General features: G+C 39.8%; 2 protein-coding genes across 3 annotated transcripts in view; one reads left to right on the forward strand and one right to left on the reverse strand.

Moving 5' to 3' along the window:
* Positions 1-10,458, forward strand: part of LOC143037736 (uncharacterized) — a 169,417-nt gene extending 158,959 nt beyond the window's left edge. Inside the window, exon 34 of the mRNA XM_076206284.1 lies at positions 2,523-10,458. Coding sequence (XP_076062399.1) covers positions 2,523-2,552 — 30 coding nt within the window. The 3' untranslated portion in view covers positions 2,553-10,458. The remainder of the gene's footprint in view (positions 1-2,522) is intronic.
* Positions 10,459-13,529: 3,071 nt separating this feature from the next.
* Positions 13,530-16,689, reverse strand: part of LOC143038012 (uncharacterized) — a 62,686-nt gene continuing 59,526 nt past the window's right edge. Inside the window, exon 7 of one of the 2 annotated variants that reach the window (XM_076206844.1) lies at positions 13,530-16,514. In XM_076206844.1, the coding sequence (XP_076062959.1) occupies positions 16,300-16,514 (215 nt within the window). In that variant the 3' untranslated portion in view covers positions 13,530-16,299. The remainder of the gene's footprint in view (positions 16,515-16,689) is intronic. The other variant, XM_076206843.1, reaches the window with a different exon arrangement.

The following is a 16,689-nucleotide window of genomic DNA, read 5'->3' on the forward strand; positions in this document are numbered from 1 at the left end:
TACCTCCACCTCCACTCCTCCCTTTCCTGCCACATTTGTACCCAAGTATCTAAAGCTATCCATTTCCTCCAGTCTCTCTCCCTTAATACTCGCTTCCAATTTGCTGCCATCCTCTCCCCTTGTACATCTCATCACTTTACTTTTACCCACATTTATCTTCAACTTCCTTCTTTTGCACACCTTCCTAAGCTCTGTCACTAACTTCCTTAATCCCTCCTCTGATCCTGATTCAAGTGCAGCATCTTCAGCAAACAGTAACTGGTTTATCTCCCACTTTTCTACATTTTCTTTAACCATCTCCAATCCCTGGCCCATTACCCTTGCATTTACTTCTCACTCCACCCCATCCATGGGGACAACATATCCCTGGTGAAGTCCCACCTTTATCTCAAACCACTCTCCATTTCTAATTCTAATACAGGTTCTACTACTCTTGTAAAAACTCTTGACTGCTCTTAACAGCTTTCCTCCTGTCCCATATATCTGCATAACCTCCCACAGTGCCTTCCTGTCTATCCTGTCATAAGCCTTTTCCAGATCCATAAAAGCCCAAAAAACATCCTTACCTTTTCCTAAAACTTTCTCACATGTCTACCTTACCACAAAAACCTGATCCACACAACCTCTACCTGTCCTAAACCAACACTGTTCCCCACCAATTACTCCCTCTGTTCCTCTCCTAATCCTTTTAATCAAAACCCTCCCATAAGCCTTCCCAGCTACACTCAACAAACTGATCCCTCTGAAACTACTACACTCACACTTGTCCCCTTTTCCTTTGTAAAATGGAACTATACAGGCACTCCTCCAGTCCTCCAGCACTCTACCCTCTTTTTGACAAACATTAAACAAATTCACCAGCCAGTCCACCATCATGGTACCTCCTTTTTAAACACTTCACATGACACCCATCTAACCCAGGTGCCTTACCTGCTCTCATAACTGCTTTCACCTCATCTTTCCTTATTTCTCCTCCATTTTCCTCATTCATCACTATCATTTTCTTAGCCCTGCCCACTGCAATGACCTTTTGCTCCCTATCCTCATTCACATTTAGCAACTTTGCACATCTTCCTCTTACTGCCTTCTCTTCCATTATCATTTCTCCATCTCCACCTTTTACTTTTTCTTCTCTACTTCATTTGCCTCCCCTTCCTCTCTTAATTTCCTTCCAAAACATATTTTTATCATTTTCAAAATTTTCTATCATACTCTTACCCCATTTCATATCTGCTCTCCTCTTTGTCTCCTTTATCTTATGCTTTACTTTTCTTCTCTTATCTTACCTCTCATGATTCTCTCGTCCTATTTTGTAACCAATCTGAATTCTTATTTCTTCTCTTCTACAACCTTCTTTGCTTCCTCATCCTACCACTCACTATCAATAGAGCTACAACAACAAAAATGTAAGCACAAGTGAGGCAACAGACAAACATATTTCCACTGCCGATCTGCTCCTCACCTAATTGCATATACATTCACAAATAGCATAGACAATAGAAGTGCTGGTAAATATGAACAAATAGCACAGGACTAGCAGCATACAGACAGAATAAGTTGAAGGACTTGGCAGGATGCTTATGCAGTTTGGTTTCTCAAAGAATATCTCTTACTAGGTCTACAGGTTGCAGTCTTGAGATTTACTCAAAATACTAGACATTTCTGGTTCACTTGTTCTTGTGCTGTTGAATGTCACACTAGTTTTTCTTCTCTCCCTCTCTCTTCTTTTCTCTTTGAGTGGAGATTAGTCTCTGGCCATAAACAGTGGCAGATCCAGGGTGGGGCTGAAGCCTCCCCAAATTTGTTCTTTCATTACCTCATTGCAGAGGTCACGAAACCTGCCTTGTGCACACCACATGGTAGAATGCAGTAATACAGTGGCAGATTTTTTCCCCAGCATTTATTAGAACACTTTAGTGCGAATAATTGAAAGGATATTTAACACATTATTGAGGGTACATCTTTAAAAATCTAAGATTAATTATTACTTTTGTCCAATATTTTTGAAAGAAACTAAATCAAGTGAGAACATATACTTCAATTTATATTCAAAATAATTGTCTTCGTGCTTCAGAGCACATCCATTTAAAAGCGTCATCTATACTTACAAAATTCAGGTGAGCACCCCCAAATTTCGATTCTGGATCCACCACTGCCCATTTAAAAATGCTAGTGACTTGTTCTGTATAGAAGTCACTAAGTCCTTAAAGTAGTGAATGCATAAAACATATGGGGTATGCAATATCTATCATTCTACTGCAGATCTGATTCTCCAAATGGAATCTCTCGATATCAACTTTAATCAAATCTTAATTGAGGTCCATTATTTTCAGAGTTCTTAAGAACATAACATAAGAACATAAGAATGAAGGAAACTGCAAGAGACCATAAGGCGTACACTGAGGAAGCAGTTGTCTACAACTATTTATAAGTAAAGGATAGATAAATCAATTGCGTAGAATAGATAGTATGGAAGAAAACAAAAATAACTTCAATGTTTTTTTTCTCTCTCTCTCTGGCAGGGGCTACCAGGATTTACAGAGTGGCAGTAATCATCAATGATGCACCTCTAGGCTCGGAGAAAAAGATGAGACCTGGGTAACAGATTGATTAATTTGTATATACATAGGAGATAGGAACAATGGATGTTATACCATTTTGGTAGCCCTGCCTTCCATGGTGGTCCTGTGGGCCTGCTATTCTATAGCTAAACATATAAAGGTGGAAACTTTTGGAATGGAAGCAAACGGACCAATCTTCCCAGAATATTAATTTTTGTATTAACTGAATAATTGTTATGGAAGTCATCTGACACCTTTGTATATACTTACTTGTGTGCATTTATTATATAAATATTATATACATTACATCCTATGACAAAAGTACTTACTGTCCATGTTTTTAGTTTTAATTTTTCCCTCTTATTCAAGAATGTTGAAATGGAAAGTTAAAAATCAGTCTATATCTATCTATATACCAAGGGCTTTTTCACCCCTTATAAGGGAGGTAGCAAGTCAAAAGGCACATACCCACTTCCACCCATTTCACTCCCATCCACCACCCTTTCTTCCCTCTCATCTTAACTCCTCCTGGATAAAGAGCCATCCCTGTCTCCCACCCACTGCCATGGGTCAGAAGTGATATGACAAGATACAGTACTTTTTCTTTTAATAGTTTCTAGACCCCCAATATTTGATTCTAGAAATTATTTTAAAAAATAAATAAATAAATAAAATGAAATAAAAACTACTTCCACATAGCTTCATGGTAACCAGCAACAGCCACCAGATGAGCCCATAAGTAACTCAAGAAAAAATATTATATATATTATTGTTTGAGTATAGCTAGGGTGGGGTAATCTCAAATGAAGAGTTGTCTTTTGTCTGATGGTTTCATCTGGTTTAGTTTGTTCCTATTCTGTTTTAGTATTGTCTTAGTGCTGGATGGTGACATGAACACAATCTTGTAAGCATAGTTTTTGCTTCTCTTAAGAAAGATACTTCTGTGGGGCTAATGTCTGAAGGGGTTTGTTGGAGGTAAATAGGTGGTTAATTTTATTGTGTGTGAATGGGTCTCTGTATATTTTTTTCTCTGTCTATACTTCCAATTGGTTGTGCTTGTATGATGTAAGGAAATGGCTGAATAGGGTTGAGGGCCCCTGTTATGCTGCATTATATGCCAGAGGTAATAGGACACTGCATATGTTTGAGGAGTAAGCTGGTGGTTTGGGTATTCTATTACATTCAGCCAGTTGTTCCCATTGTCCTCCTATGATATCATATGGACATGACCTTGGCTTCTGGGTGCAGTGTTTCACTGGGGAGACTATATCACATCTTGCTGCCATTTGCAATGCTATATTTTGCTAGTCCGCAAAATGTCTATATTTTGCTGATTGATGGGAATCAGGCTGTGAAGCTGTTGTCAAATGTGTTTATGAACTGTTTGTGGATAGTCATTTCCTTCTGTTGTCCAAAGCCTTTGCTTACAATTTATTTTAGATTTACTTTCTTGTTGATTTTCAGTTAGATCCCTAATGATCATACAAATATCAAAAATGGAGCCCAGAATTTTAGGGTTCCTTTCTAATGGAAGAGCTTGGCCATTTAATTTCATTATTGGGCATTATTCTGATTCTTGTTTGCCTATAATAAGCATGTTACATACATACATACATATACCAAGGCTTTTTCCCCCTTCCAAGGGAGGTAGCCACAAAAGGAAAGGCATAAAAACACTCCCACCCATTTCATCCCTAAATACACTCCACACCCCTCCCACCCTTCCTCTCATCTGAGCACCTCCTGGATGACGGGTCATCCCTGTACCCTGTTACTAATGATTAATAGGGTGTGGCTTCCTTTCTATTATTTCTGAGCCATTGTTCTTGTTAGTCTAAGCAAGCTTGGATGCCCATAGCTGTAATTTTGAAAAGATTAGTAGGGGAACAGAGCAAGCAATTGGGCAAGGGAAAGGAAGATGGTGTATACATACATACATATACCAAGGGCTTTTTCCCCCTGACAAGGGAGGTAGCCAAAGTCAAAGGCATAAATCCACTTCCATCCATTTCATCCCCATATACTCCACTCCCATTAACCACCACTCCCTCCCTCTTTTCTTGGCTTCTCCTGGATGACAGGTCATCCCTGCATCTTGCCCACTACCCTGGGTCAGAAACAATGCAGCAAGATGGTGCATAGATCAAATTTAACAGCAAGACAAAAGGTGAAGATGTATTTTGGGCTTTTATGGATTTGGAGAAGGCATATGACATGGTTACAGAGACAGAATATGGGATGTGTTGCAAATGTATGAGAGAAGTCTGTTAAGGGGGATCTAACGCTCTGTAAAACCATTTTTTCTTTTTTTTTTTTTAATTGAAAATTTCATTTTGCATGGATTTATATTCCAACACTATTCAAAAATACGTAGGAAAGTTCATTTTAGCCATTGGTGCTTGCTAACATGTGCTAAGTAGGTTTAAAATGGACAATGGGCGTATTAGCCGCCTGCAAGAATGAACCCTACATGTGGTGAAATACAGCTCTTTTCTTTGTATCTTTTTCTCAATATTTCTCTTTGTTTTGTGTGTGAAAATCTAGAGGCATTTGGCATCTAATTCTCTTAATTGCCGTGCAGACTTGGGCAAAAATTTGTGCTTTTTGATGAAATGAACCTTTTGCAATGGGTGGCACTCACTTGTTTGGCTGATAAGGGAAGGTGCCCATTGCTGATCAAAAAATAACCCTTATCAATGATTTGACACTGTGATGGCACCCCAGAAGTGAGGTTTTTCACCCATAAAAGCTGATAAAGGCACAGAAAAGAATGAGAGAGAAAAAAAGGCTCACCATTGCAACATTCAACAGATACTAAAGTACACGAAAAAGGATTATTTCTATTTTAAATATCATTATAAACAAAGACTTTGAGTATAATTTATATATAGAAATTTTTAGAATGTTATATTAGAAAATAATTCCAGTCATAACATACAAAACCAAAGTATGTTGTACGAAAAAGTTCAGACATCTTACTGAAAACTTTGAAGCGCGATTACTCAAAACAAAGATTTTTTGGTTTCAAATATTTGGCAAATTTCAAAAAATTATCAAATTTTCTTCAAACTTACCATGCTAACACATGAATGTTGTGCCTTTCTTGTGTAAGTTTTGATAAATGATTAAAATGATAAATATCGCCAGAGGGAATTTTATCAGAAAAAAAAACGCTATCAGTGTGACGTCACAAAGTCATACATTTTATACACATACATAGATATACCAAGGCTTTTTCCCCCTTACAAGGGAGGTAGCCAAAAAGAAAAAGGTATAAAATCATTCCCACCCATTCCATCCCTAAATACACTCAACTCCCCTCCACCCTCCCTCTTATCTTAGCACCTCCTGGATGACAGGTCATCCCTGCATCTTGTCCACTGCCCTGGGTCAGAGGCAGTGTCACAAGGCACAGCACATCCACAGCAAGGCCGCTTCATCAAATCGGCGACCCCCCCCCCCTGTACAAAAGGAGAAGACGGAGAGAAATCCCTTCGGGCTGCATCAAATTTTTCTCACACATACTACCTCACCCCCATTCCACCTCATGCATCACATCATCATCCATATACAACCATTCTCCATTCACCCCTGTCTTCTGTCCTCTCCTGTCCTTCCTCAAAAGACATACCCCTCTTCCCCAAAGCCCCCTTCACCCCATCCATCCATCTCATTCTAGGAGGTCCCCTCATGTTCACTCCTTCCACATCTGCCTTCCATACCTCTTTTACTAATCTTTCTTCACTCATTCTTTCCATGTGTCCAAACCATCCTAATACTCTTTCATCAACCCTATCTCCCAACTCCCTTTCCACCCATGTTCTCCTCCTCACCTCCTCATTTCTCACTCTATCTAGCCTAGTAACCCCCATCATACTTCTCAGACACCTCATCTCAAACACTTTCAAACTCCTTCTTTCTTCCTCTCTTATGTTCCATGTTTCTGCCCCATACAGTGCTGTTGGCACAATCACTCCTTCATATAGTCTCCTCTTAGCATCCATTCCCAAATATCTATTCCTCATTACACTTTTTAATCCACCAAGGCATTTACTTGCTTCTCTCAATCTACATTCTACCTCCACCTCCATTCCACCTTTTCCTGCCACATTTGCACCCAAGTATCTAAAACTATCCACTTCCTCCAGTTGCTCTCCCTTAATGCTCATTTCCAGTCTGCTGCCACTTTCACCCCTTGTACATCTCATCACCTTACCCACATCTTCAGCTTTCTTCTTTCATTCACTCTCCCAAACTCTGTCACCAACTTCCTCAATCCCTCCTCCGATCCTGCCACAAGCGCAGTGTCATCTGCAAACAACAGCTGGCTCACCTCCCACTTTTCTCCATTTTCTTTAACCATCTCCAATCCCTGACCCACCACCCTTGCATTTACCTCTCGCACCACCCCATCCATGTATAAGTTGAACAGCCAGGGCAACATAACGCATCCTTGACGAAGTCCCACCTTTACCTTGAACCACTCACTCTCTCCATTTCTAATCTTGACACATACTCTACTACTCAAAACTCTTGACAGCTCCTAGAAGCTCTCCACTGTGCCTTCCTGTCTACCCTGTCGTAAGCCTTTTCCAGATCCATAAAAGCCAAAAAAACATCCTTCCCCTTTCCTATAGCTTTCTCACATATCTGTCTTGCCATAAAAATCTGATCTACACAGCCTCTACCCATCCTAAATCCACACTGTTCCTCACCAATTACTCCCTCTATTCCTCTCCTAATCCTCTCAATCAAGATCCTCCCATAAGCCTTCCCAACTACACTTAACAAGCTAATCCCTCTGAAACTACTACACTCACACTTGTCCCCTTTTCCCTTGTAAAGTGAAACTATACAGGCACTCCTCCAGTCCTCCGGCACTCTACCCTCTCTCCAACAAACATTAGATAACCTCACCAGCCAGTCCACCATCACTGTACCTCCTTTTTTTAGACATTCTGCATGGCATCTATCCACACCAGGTGCCTTCCCCATTTTCATTATCTTAACTGCCTTTACTTCATCCTTCCTTATTTCTCCTCCATTTTCCTCACTCATCATCATGGTCATTTTCTTAGCATTTCCCACTGCAACTATCTTTCCCTCCCTATCCTCCTTCACATTTAGCAACTCCCTAAAATATTCTGCCCATCTTCCCTTTACTGCCTTCTCTTCCATTATCATCTCTCCATCTGTACCTTTTACCTTTTCTTCTCTACTTGATTCGCCTCCTCTTCCTCTCTTAATTTCTTTCCAAAATATCTTTTTATTACTTTCAAGATTTTCTGTCATACTCTTACCCCCTTTCACATCTGCTCTCCTGTTTGCCTCCTTTACCTTGTGCTTTACTTCTTTTCTTTTCTTTGTACCTTTTGTATGACTCCCTTGTCCTATTTTGTAATCAATCTGTGAAAGCTCATTTCTTCTCTTCTACAACCTTCTTTGTTTCCTCATCCCATCATTCACTACCCTTCCTTCTATTTCCTCCTGTCCTTCTTGTTCCACACACCATCTTTGCACACTTTACGACTCCCTCCTTGAACCATCCCCATTCCTCCTCCACTCCTAGCTCTACTCTATCCTTCACTCCCTCCCACTCCTCTCTCAGCTTCATGTGGATGTGCTGTGTCCTGCGACACTGTTTCTGACCCAGGGCAGTGGACAGGGTTCAGGGATGACCCGTTATCTAGGAGGTGCTAAGATGGGAGGGAGGGTGGAGGGGTGTGGAGTGTTTTCGGGGATGGAATGGGTGGGAATGATTTTATGCCTTGTCCTTTTTGGCTACCTCCCTGGTAAGGAGGAAAAAGCCTTGGTATATGTATGCATGCATGCATTAAGATTTTAGGAAAAAACGAAATTACACGCTCTTTGTATGGTATTTGAGATTTTACATGCAAAAGCAGGTTAGTTTAGGTAAAATATTAAGATCGGAAAACATTTGTGATGTCATTAATGGCATCATACAGACTGACAGATGAAGAGACGGACATCGTTCAAAAGCTCATGGAATATGGAAAATAATAATTTGATTATACTATAAAAATATCAAGTTTATTTATAAAAACCTTATTTTATTAATATTTTTCTATCAGAACATCTGATCCCCCTTAAGGGCAGACAAAATTAATTATGGGAGTAGTAGAGCTTGTGAGAGTGAATAGTTTAAGATAAAGGTGGGGCTGCACCAGGGTTGTGTAACTCCACCATGATTGTCCAATATGTATATGGATGGGGTGGTGTAGGAGGCATACACAAGAATGCTGGGCTTTGGAACTAGTAAGAGTGGAAGTAGGAAGGATCCAGTTGCTTGTGGACAAGAGACTGAAATGGTGACAAAGTCTGGGAGGACATATGAAAGGAGAAAGCTGGAAGTACATATTGACAAAAGATGACAAGATGTACAATAAGAGAGGGTGGCAGTGAGTTGGAGGAGAGTTTAAAAGGAGAGGCTGGAGGAAGTGGGAGCTATAAACATATAGGGTCACGGTGAATGAAGGAATGGGAGTTGGGGTGGAGGTAAAAGAGGTGTCACGTTTCATGACTTATCACTGACACAAAGGGGATGCAAAAAATGGCACCACAAGCTATATTCTAGCAAGAGCCATATTGCTCCCCATCCTAAATGGGATGACCCCTGATGTTGGATTCAACCAATAAGTGGGTTATCTTAAATTAGAAAATAAAATTTTATATAAATTGTATGGTGGAAAGGGAGCTGGGAGATAGGGTTGATGAAAGAGTATTAGGATAGTTTGGACACATGGAAAGAATGAGTGAAGAAAGACTTGTAAAAGAGGTATGGAAGGCAGATGTGGAGGGAGTGAACATGAGGGGACGTCCTAGGATGAGATGGGTGGATGGGGTGAAGGGGGCTTTGGGGAAGAGGGGAATATCTGTTGAGGAAGGACAGGAGAGGACAGAAGACGGGTGAATGGAGAATGGTTGTATATGGATGATGTTGTGATGCATGAGGTGGAATGTGTGGGGGGATGGGGGGTGAGGTAGTAAGTGTAAGAAAAATTTTACGCAGCCCAAAGGGATTTCTCCCCGTCTTCTCTTTTTATGCATGGGGGAACGGAGGGGGGGGGGTCGTCGATTTAATGTAGCGGCCTTGCTGTGGATGTGCTGTGACTTGCAACACTGCCTCTGACCCAGGGCAGTGGACAAGGTGCAGGGATGACCCGTCATCCAGGAGGTGCTAAGATAAGAGGGAGGGTGGAGGGGAGTGGAGTATATTTAGGGATGGAATGGGTGGGAATGTTTTATGTCTTTTTTTTTTTTTTTTTTTGGCTACCTCCCTTGAAAGGGGGAAAATCCTTGGTATATGTATGTATAAATTGTGTGTACATACATATACCAAAGGCTTTTTACCCCCTTATAAGGGAGGTAGCCAAAAAACAAATGCATAAAAACCACTCCCACCCATTCCATCCCCATCACACTCCACTCCCCTCCACCCTCTTATCTGTACCTTATATAAATGCCCTAGTTGCAGGAGCCTTGCTGTGCGGAATGCCAGAGTACAAAATTGAGGCCTTCTCCCCTCAGAAGTCAGAGGGCATGTAAACAAAACAATTCTAGAAAGTAGTGTCCTCACATATGTATTTGTTCTCCCATTAGGATACATAAATAATTATTGAAAACTTGTAAGCCTTCTTCACACACAATTAAATAAGTAAAACTGTGTGAAGCCAGGCAAATAGGGATAGACTAGGCTTACAGAGGCACACATCGCCACCTGTCCTTGGCACCTGTGTTTTGCGGCTGTGGTATAAAATTAAGAAGATGCAAGCATTGGCTCTTTCCGACTCCCGACCATGTCCCGTTCTCACCCTCGGATCTTTTTGTAAGAAACTTGTATTTTTATATTATGTAAATTAAATGAGTTTGCACTTCATCATTTTATTTATATCCATGCCGAAGAAGAAAAAATCCATAAAAGGGGCAAGCATGTTAAAATTCATGACAAGAGGCAAGTAAATATCTGGGAGGAATGAATATCATGAGAAATCTAGGATTGAATGCAAAGAGAAGACTGTTGCTATGGATCACTGTGTCCATGATACTATATGGAGCAGACTTGGCACTTAAAGGAAAACCCTGAAGGTGTTTGAGATGAGTTTAAGAAAATAAACAGTGGGAGAACAGAACTTTTATTAGTACGACATTTTACTTGTTACAGATTTATGAATACCATATTTGACGGCTTACAAGACGCACTTTTTTTCCTAAAAAATACCCTGAAAAATGCTAGTGCGTCTTCCAAGACGAATGTTGTATTGTAAGGCAACACCCAGGCTAAAGTGAGCTTGGACACTTGACCGATAGCGACCTGGATTTGTATGTTGAGTCATTACACTATGATGTTAGCTTAAGTACTATTCAATTCAACCTTTTATATGATGTAAACTCAGTAATTAGCTGTTACAAGTATTTCCAATACCATAATCCTTCCTGGAGCCTACTCAGAATGTGGAGAAAACAGGCCGTTCCCTCGTCTCATAGCAACACACACACACACACACACACGAACGCACGCAAATGCCAGGTGCCTTTTTCATTTACCACCAGGCTATCACACGTGTCACAAGATTTTTTGTCCTGGAAATTATCACCCATGGCTAGTTCATCAAAACGGTTTAGTTATACTATCGCATACAAGCTACAAGCTGTACGATATGCCAAAGAACACTGTAACAGAACAGCAGAAAGACACTTTGGACCACCATCTACCGAAAAAATGATTCGGCAGTGAAGTTTTATATATCTACATGCATATTTTTGAAATTTTTAGTTTATTTTTATGAAAATAAAACCACCCTTGGATAATGAAAAATGTATAGTATATTTACTAATCACCAACCAGTATCATCGCCATACAAAATCGGACAAGTGATTTCGTAATGTAAACAATACATCCAATACGTGTCGTCCTTGCTTTTTATGTTTTTGTGTTCAGTGGTCGGGTATATAGTGAATGTGTTCTTGTACGAGTGATTTTTTTTTTTTTTTTTCTTAGAAATTTCTTTCAAATATTAGGGTGTCTTCCAAGATGCAGCGTCTTGCAAGCCGTAAAATACGGTACTTGATGGAGGTGTAACAGGTGAAATGTCATACTAAAAAGATTCTATCCTCACACTACATTTTGAAAGACTTGTCGGCAACTGCCAATTTCATTCACGTGTTTAAGTAGTATGGTTGGGTTTGCGAGGATACGTAGGGTAAGGAATGTGGATGCAAGGGCAGAGTAGGGGTAGAAAGAGCTAGTAAATAGGGTCGATTAAAAAAAAAATTAATATTTGGGCATATGGAAAAAAAAAAGTGAAGAAAGACCAGCAAAAAGTGGAAGGCAGAGGTGGATGGATGGGGTGCAAAGGGCAATGGAAGAAAGAAGAATGTCTCAATCAGAGAAAGGAGAGGACAAGAGATAGGTACAAGTGGAAAGTGCATGTGAATGGATGAGAAATTGATGCAACCTAAAAGAATCTCTTCTTGTCTATTATGTAAACTCTGAATTGGATGAGTGAGAGGATCTTTATATTATGAAGTAGTAAAGTTAACCCAGCTCTAGCTGCTGGGCCCTGCTCTAGAGGTGCAATGTCCTCCTGCATTGCCTCTAACCCAAGCAGTGGGTTGGGGACAAGAATAACCCTTCATCTACAAGCAAGTAAAATGGAGGAAACAACAAACATGTTATTACACGAGATAGATGATGAGAGGGTGTGTTTATACTTTGACTCAGGCACTTCCTTTATAAAAGAAATAATGGCCTTTTGGTATGTGTACAAAAATCTTTTACAAGTAAAAAATAATAATAATAATCATGCTTTACTAAAGACTTTATTGTAAAAAACATTACAAACTTAATTAAATTAACAAAAAGGTATATTTTGATTTCACATTTTATTTTCAACCATACAATAAGTGAAACAATTCAAGTTGACAAATTGTTAATTATATATATATATATATATATATATATATATATATATATATATATATATATATATATATATATATATATATATATATATATATATATATATATATATATATATATATATATATATATATATAAGAGGAGGTTGTATGAAGGAGTGATTGTGCCAACAGCACTGTATGGGGCAGAAGCATGGAATATAAAAGAGGAAGAGAAGGAGTTTGAATGTGTTTGAGATGAGGTGTCTGAGAAGTATGATAGGGGTTACTGGGCTGGATACAGTGAGAAATGAGGAGGTGAGGAGGAGAACAGGGGTGGTAAGGGAGTTGGGAGATAGGGTGGATGAAAGAGTATTAGGATGGTTTGGACACATGGAAAGAATGAGTGAAGAAAGACTTGTAAAAGAGGTATGGAAGGCAGATGTGAAGGAGTGAACATAAGGGGGCAACCTAAGATGAGATGGATATATGGGGTAAAAGGGGCTATGGGGAAAAGGGGAATGACTGTTGAGGAAGGACGGGAGAGAACAGAAGATAGGGGTGAATGGAGAGGGGTTGTATATGGATGATGATGTGATGCATGAGGTGGAATGGGTGGGGGGATGGGGGTGAGGTAGTATGTGTGAGAAAAATTTGTCACAGCCCGAAGGGATTTCTCCTTATCTTCTCCTTTTCTGCATGAGGGGATGGAGAGGGGGGGTCACCAATTTAATGAATCAGCCTTGCTGTGGATGTGCTGTGTCTTGCGACACTGCCTCTGACCCAGGGCAGTGGACAAGATACAGGGATGACCTGTCATCCAAGAGGTGCCAAGATAAGAGGGAGGGTAGTGAGTGGAGGGGAGTGGAGTGTATTAGGGATGGAGAGGGAGGGAATGGTTTTTATCCCTTTTTCTTTTTGGCTACCTCCCTTGTAAGGGGGGAAAAGCCTTTGGTATATGTATATGTATGTATGTATGTGTGTATATTATATATATATATATACATATACATACATACATACATATATATATATATATATATATATATATATATATATGTACATATATATACCAATGGCTATTTCCCCCTTACAAGGGAAGCAGCCAAAAAATATAGGCATAAAATCCTCTCTCACCCATTCCATCCCTACATACTCCACTCCCATTCACTCCCCTCCCTCCCTCTCATCTTGGCTCATCCTGGATGACAGGTCATCCCTGCATCTCGTCCACTGCTCTGGGTCAGTAGCAGTGTCCCAAGACACAGCACATCCACAGCAAGGCAGCTTCATTTAATTGGCGACCCCACTTTCCATCCCTTCATGCAGAAAAAGAGAAGATAGGAAGAAATCCCTTCGGGCTGCATCAAAATATTCACACGTACTCCCTCTCTTCCATTCATCACATCATCCATACACAAACATTCTCCACTCACCCCTATCTTCTGTCTTCTCCCTTCACTCCTCAACAGACATTCCCCTATTTCCCAATGCCCTTTTTACCCCATCCATCCATCCTTGGTCATCCCCTAATGTGCATTCCTTCCACATCTGCCTTCCACATCTGTTTTACTAATCTTTCTTCACTCATTCTTTCCATGTGTCCAAACCATCCTAATACTCTTTCATCAACCCTATCTCCCATCTCCCTTTCCACCCCCACTCTCCTCCTCACCTCCTCATTTCTCATTTTATCTGGCCTAGTAACCCCTATCATACTTTTCAGGCACCTCGTCTCAAACACATTCAAACTCCTCTCTTTCTATGTTCCATGTTTCTATACCATACAGTGCTGTCGGCACAATCATTCCTTCATACATCCTCCTCTTAGCTTCCATTTCCAAATTTCTATTTCTCATTACACTTTTTAATCTCCCAAGACATTTATTTGCTTCTCTTAATCTACATTCTACCTCTACCTCCACTCCTCCCTTTCCTGCCACATTCGCATCCAAGCATCTAAAACTATCCACTTCCTCTAGTCTCTTTACCATAATACTCTCCTCCAATTTGCTGCCACATTCTCCCCTTGTACATCTTATCACCTTATTTTTACCCACATTTATCTTCAACTTCCTTCTTTTGCACACCTTCTTAAACTCTGTCACTAACTTCCTTAATCCATCCTCTGATCTTGCTACAAGCAAACAACAACTAGCTTATCTCCCACTTTTCTTTATTTTCCAATCCTGGCCCATTACCGTTGTGTTTACTTTTCGCACCACCCCATCAATGTATAAATTGAACAGCCTTGGCAACATAACCCATCTCTGGTGAAGTCCCACCTTTACCTCAAACCACTCACTCTCTCCATTTCTAATTCTAACACAGGCTCTACTACTCTCGTAAAAACTCTTGACTGCTCTTAAAAGCTTTCCTCCTATCCCATATATCTGCAATACCTCCCACAGTGCCTTCCTATCTACTGTCATAAGCCTTTTCCAAATCCATAAAGGTCCAGAAAACATCCTTAGCTTTTCCTAGCTTTCTAACATATCTGCCTTACCACAAAAATCTAATCCACGCAACCCCTACCTGTCCTAAACCCACACTGTTCTTCACCAATTACTCCCTCTGTTCCTCTCCAAATCCTCTCAATCAAACCTTTCTACAAGCCTTCCCAACTACATTTAAAAAACTGATCCCTCGGAAACTACTACACTCACACTTGTCCTCTTTTACATAAGCATTAAACAACCTCACCAGCCAGTCCACCATAACTGTACCTCTCATTTTTTAGGATCTCCACATGACACCCATCTAATACAGGTGCCTTACCTGCCCTCATCTTTTAAACAACTACTTTCACCTCATCTTTCATTTTTCTCTTCCATTTTCCTCATTCGACAGTCATTTTCTTAGCACTTCCCACCACAACTACCTTTCCCTCCCTATCCTCCTTCACATTGAGCAACTCCCTAAAATACTGTCATTCCTTTCATTATCATCTCTTCATCTGCACCTTTTACCTTTTCTTCTCTACTTGATTTGCCTCCTTTTCCTCTCCTAATTTCTAATTTCTTTCCATAACATCTTATTACTTTCAGTTTTCTGTCATATTCACATCTGCTCTCCTCTTTGCCTCCTTTATCTTATGCTTTACTTCTCTTTTTTTTTGTACTTCTCATTATATATATATACATATATATACATATATATATATATATATATATATATATATATATATATATATATATATATAAAATCAAAATACCTACATCATCATTTGCCCTAACATTTTCAATTATCTACATACACTGCCTATGACATCAACAGTAAATACATATATATATATACATGTTTGAGTGTCAAAACTGACATACAAGAAAAGTGAATTTCCAAAAATAAATCAGTCTGTTAAACTCATCCTTTGTTAGAAAATAAAATTATCATAGGCTTTCATCAGTGCAATGATAATTCTTTCCTCATGCTTCAATGCTTGAAAACATTCAGCCCAATAAAACCAATCACTTATCCTCAGACCCTCATATAGATCTCCGAGAATAAATGTTAGATTGTTGTCTGTGCTGTATTGGTGTGGGTCTGACATGCTGACACCTGGTCTCCAGACGTGCCATCTCTGTTAACTTTAACTGTATTTCTTACACCTTTACATACATGAAGAGGTGACTACTGGCAATTGCCCTCCATCCACATAGACAATCTTACACCAATACAACACAAACAGCAGTCAAAAGTTCCTTCCTAGAGATCTGTAGGAGGTCTCAAGGATTGTTGGCAGCCACTGTGGGGCTGTGGGTCTTCAATAGTGAAACTTGAGGCAACATTTATTATTCTTAATGCAAAACAAACTAGTCCACTAAATCACTTCATCATGTACATCATGGTAACTTTTTACAATAGACAAGAGGTCTTCAGGCACAAGCTTGAGTGCTTGGTCAATAGATTCCAGAAGTGAACTGATCTGCTTTTCTTCAATACCAAAGTGGGCTTTTTTAATAAAGAAGTCTGGTGAGGTTGTTGTAGTAGCTAGCTCTTCCTTGATACTCTTTAAAATATATTTGTATCCTTCTTCTGCAAATGAAATTAAAATTAAGTTTCAAGAAATTTAAAACTGCCTTTGATGGTTCATTTTTATTTTTAAACTTGTATACTATTTGGCCACCTCCCTTGTAGGGGGGAAGAGGCCCTTAGTATATACTATTTCTTGCAAAGTATGGTTGGTTGTGGCATTGGGAGATGCAGCTAG

Source organism: Oratosquilla oratoria, chromosome 23 (genome assembly GCF_046742065.1).
Source record: "Oratosquilla oratoria isolate Oo_2021 chromosome 23, ASM4674206v1, whole genome shotgun sequence".
Taxonomy (NCBI): domain Eukaryota; kingdom Metazoa; phylum Arthropoda; class Malacostraca; order Stomatopoda; family Squillidae; genus Oratosquilla; species Oratosquilla oratoria.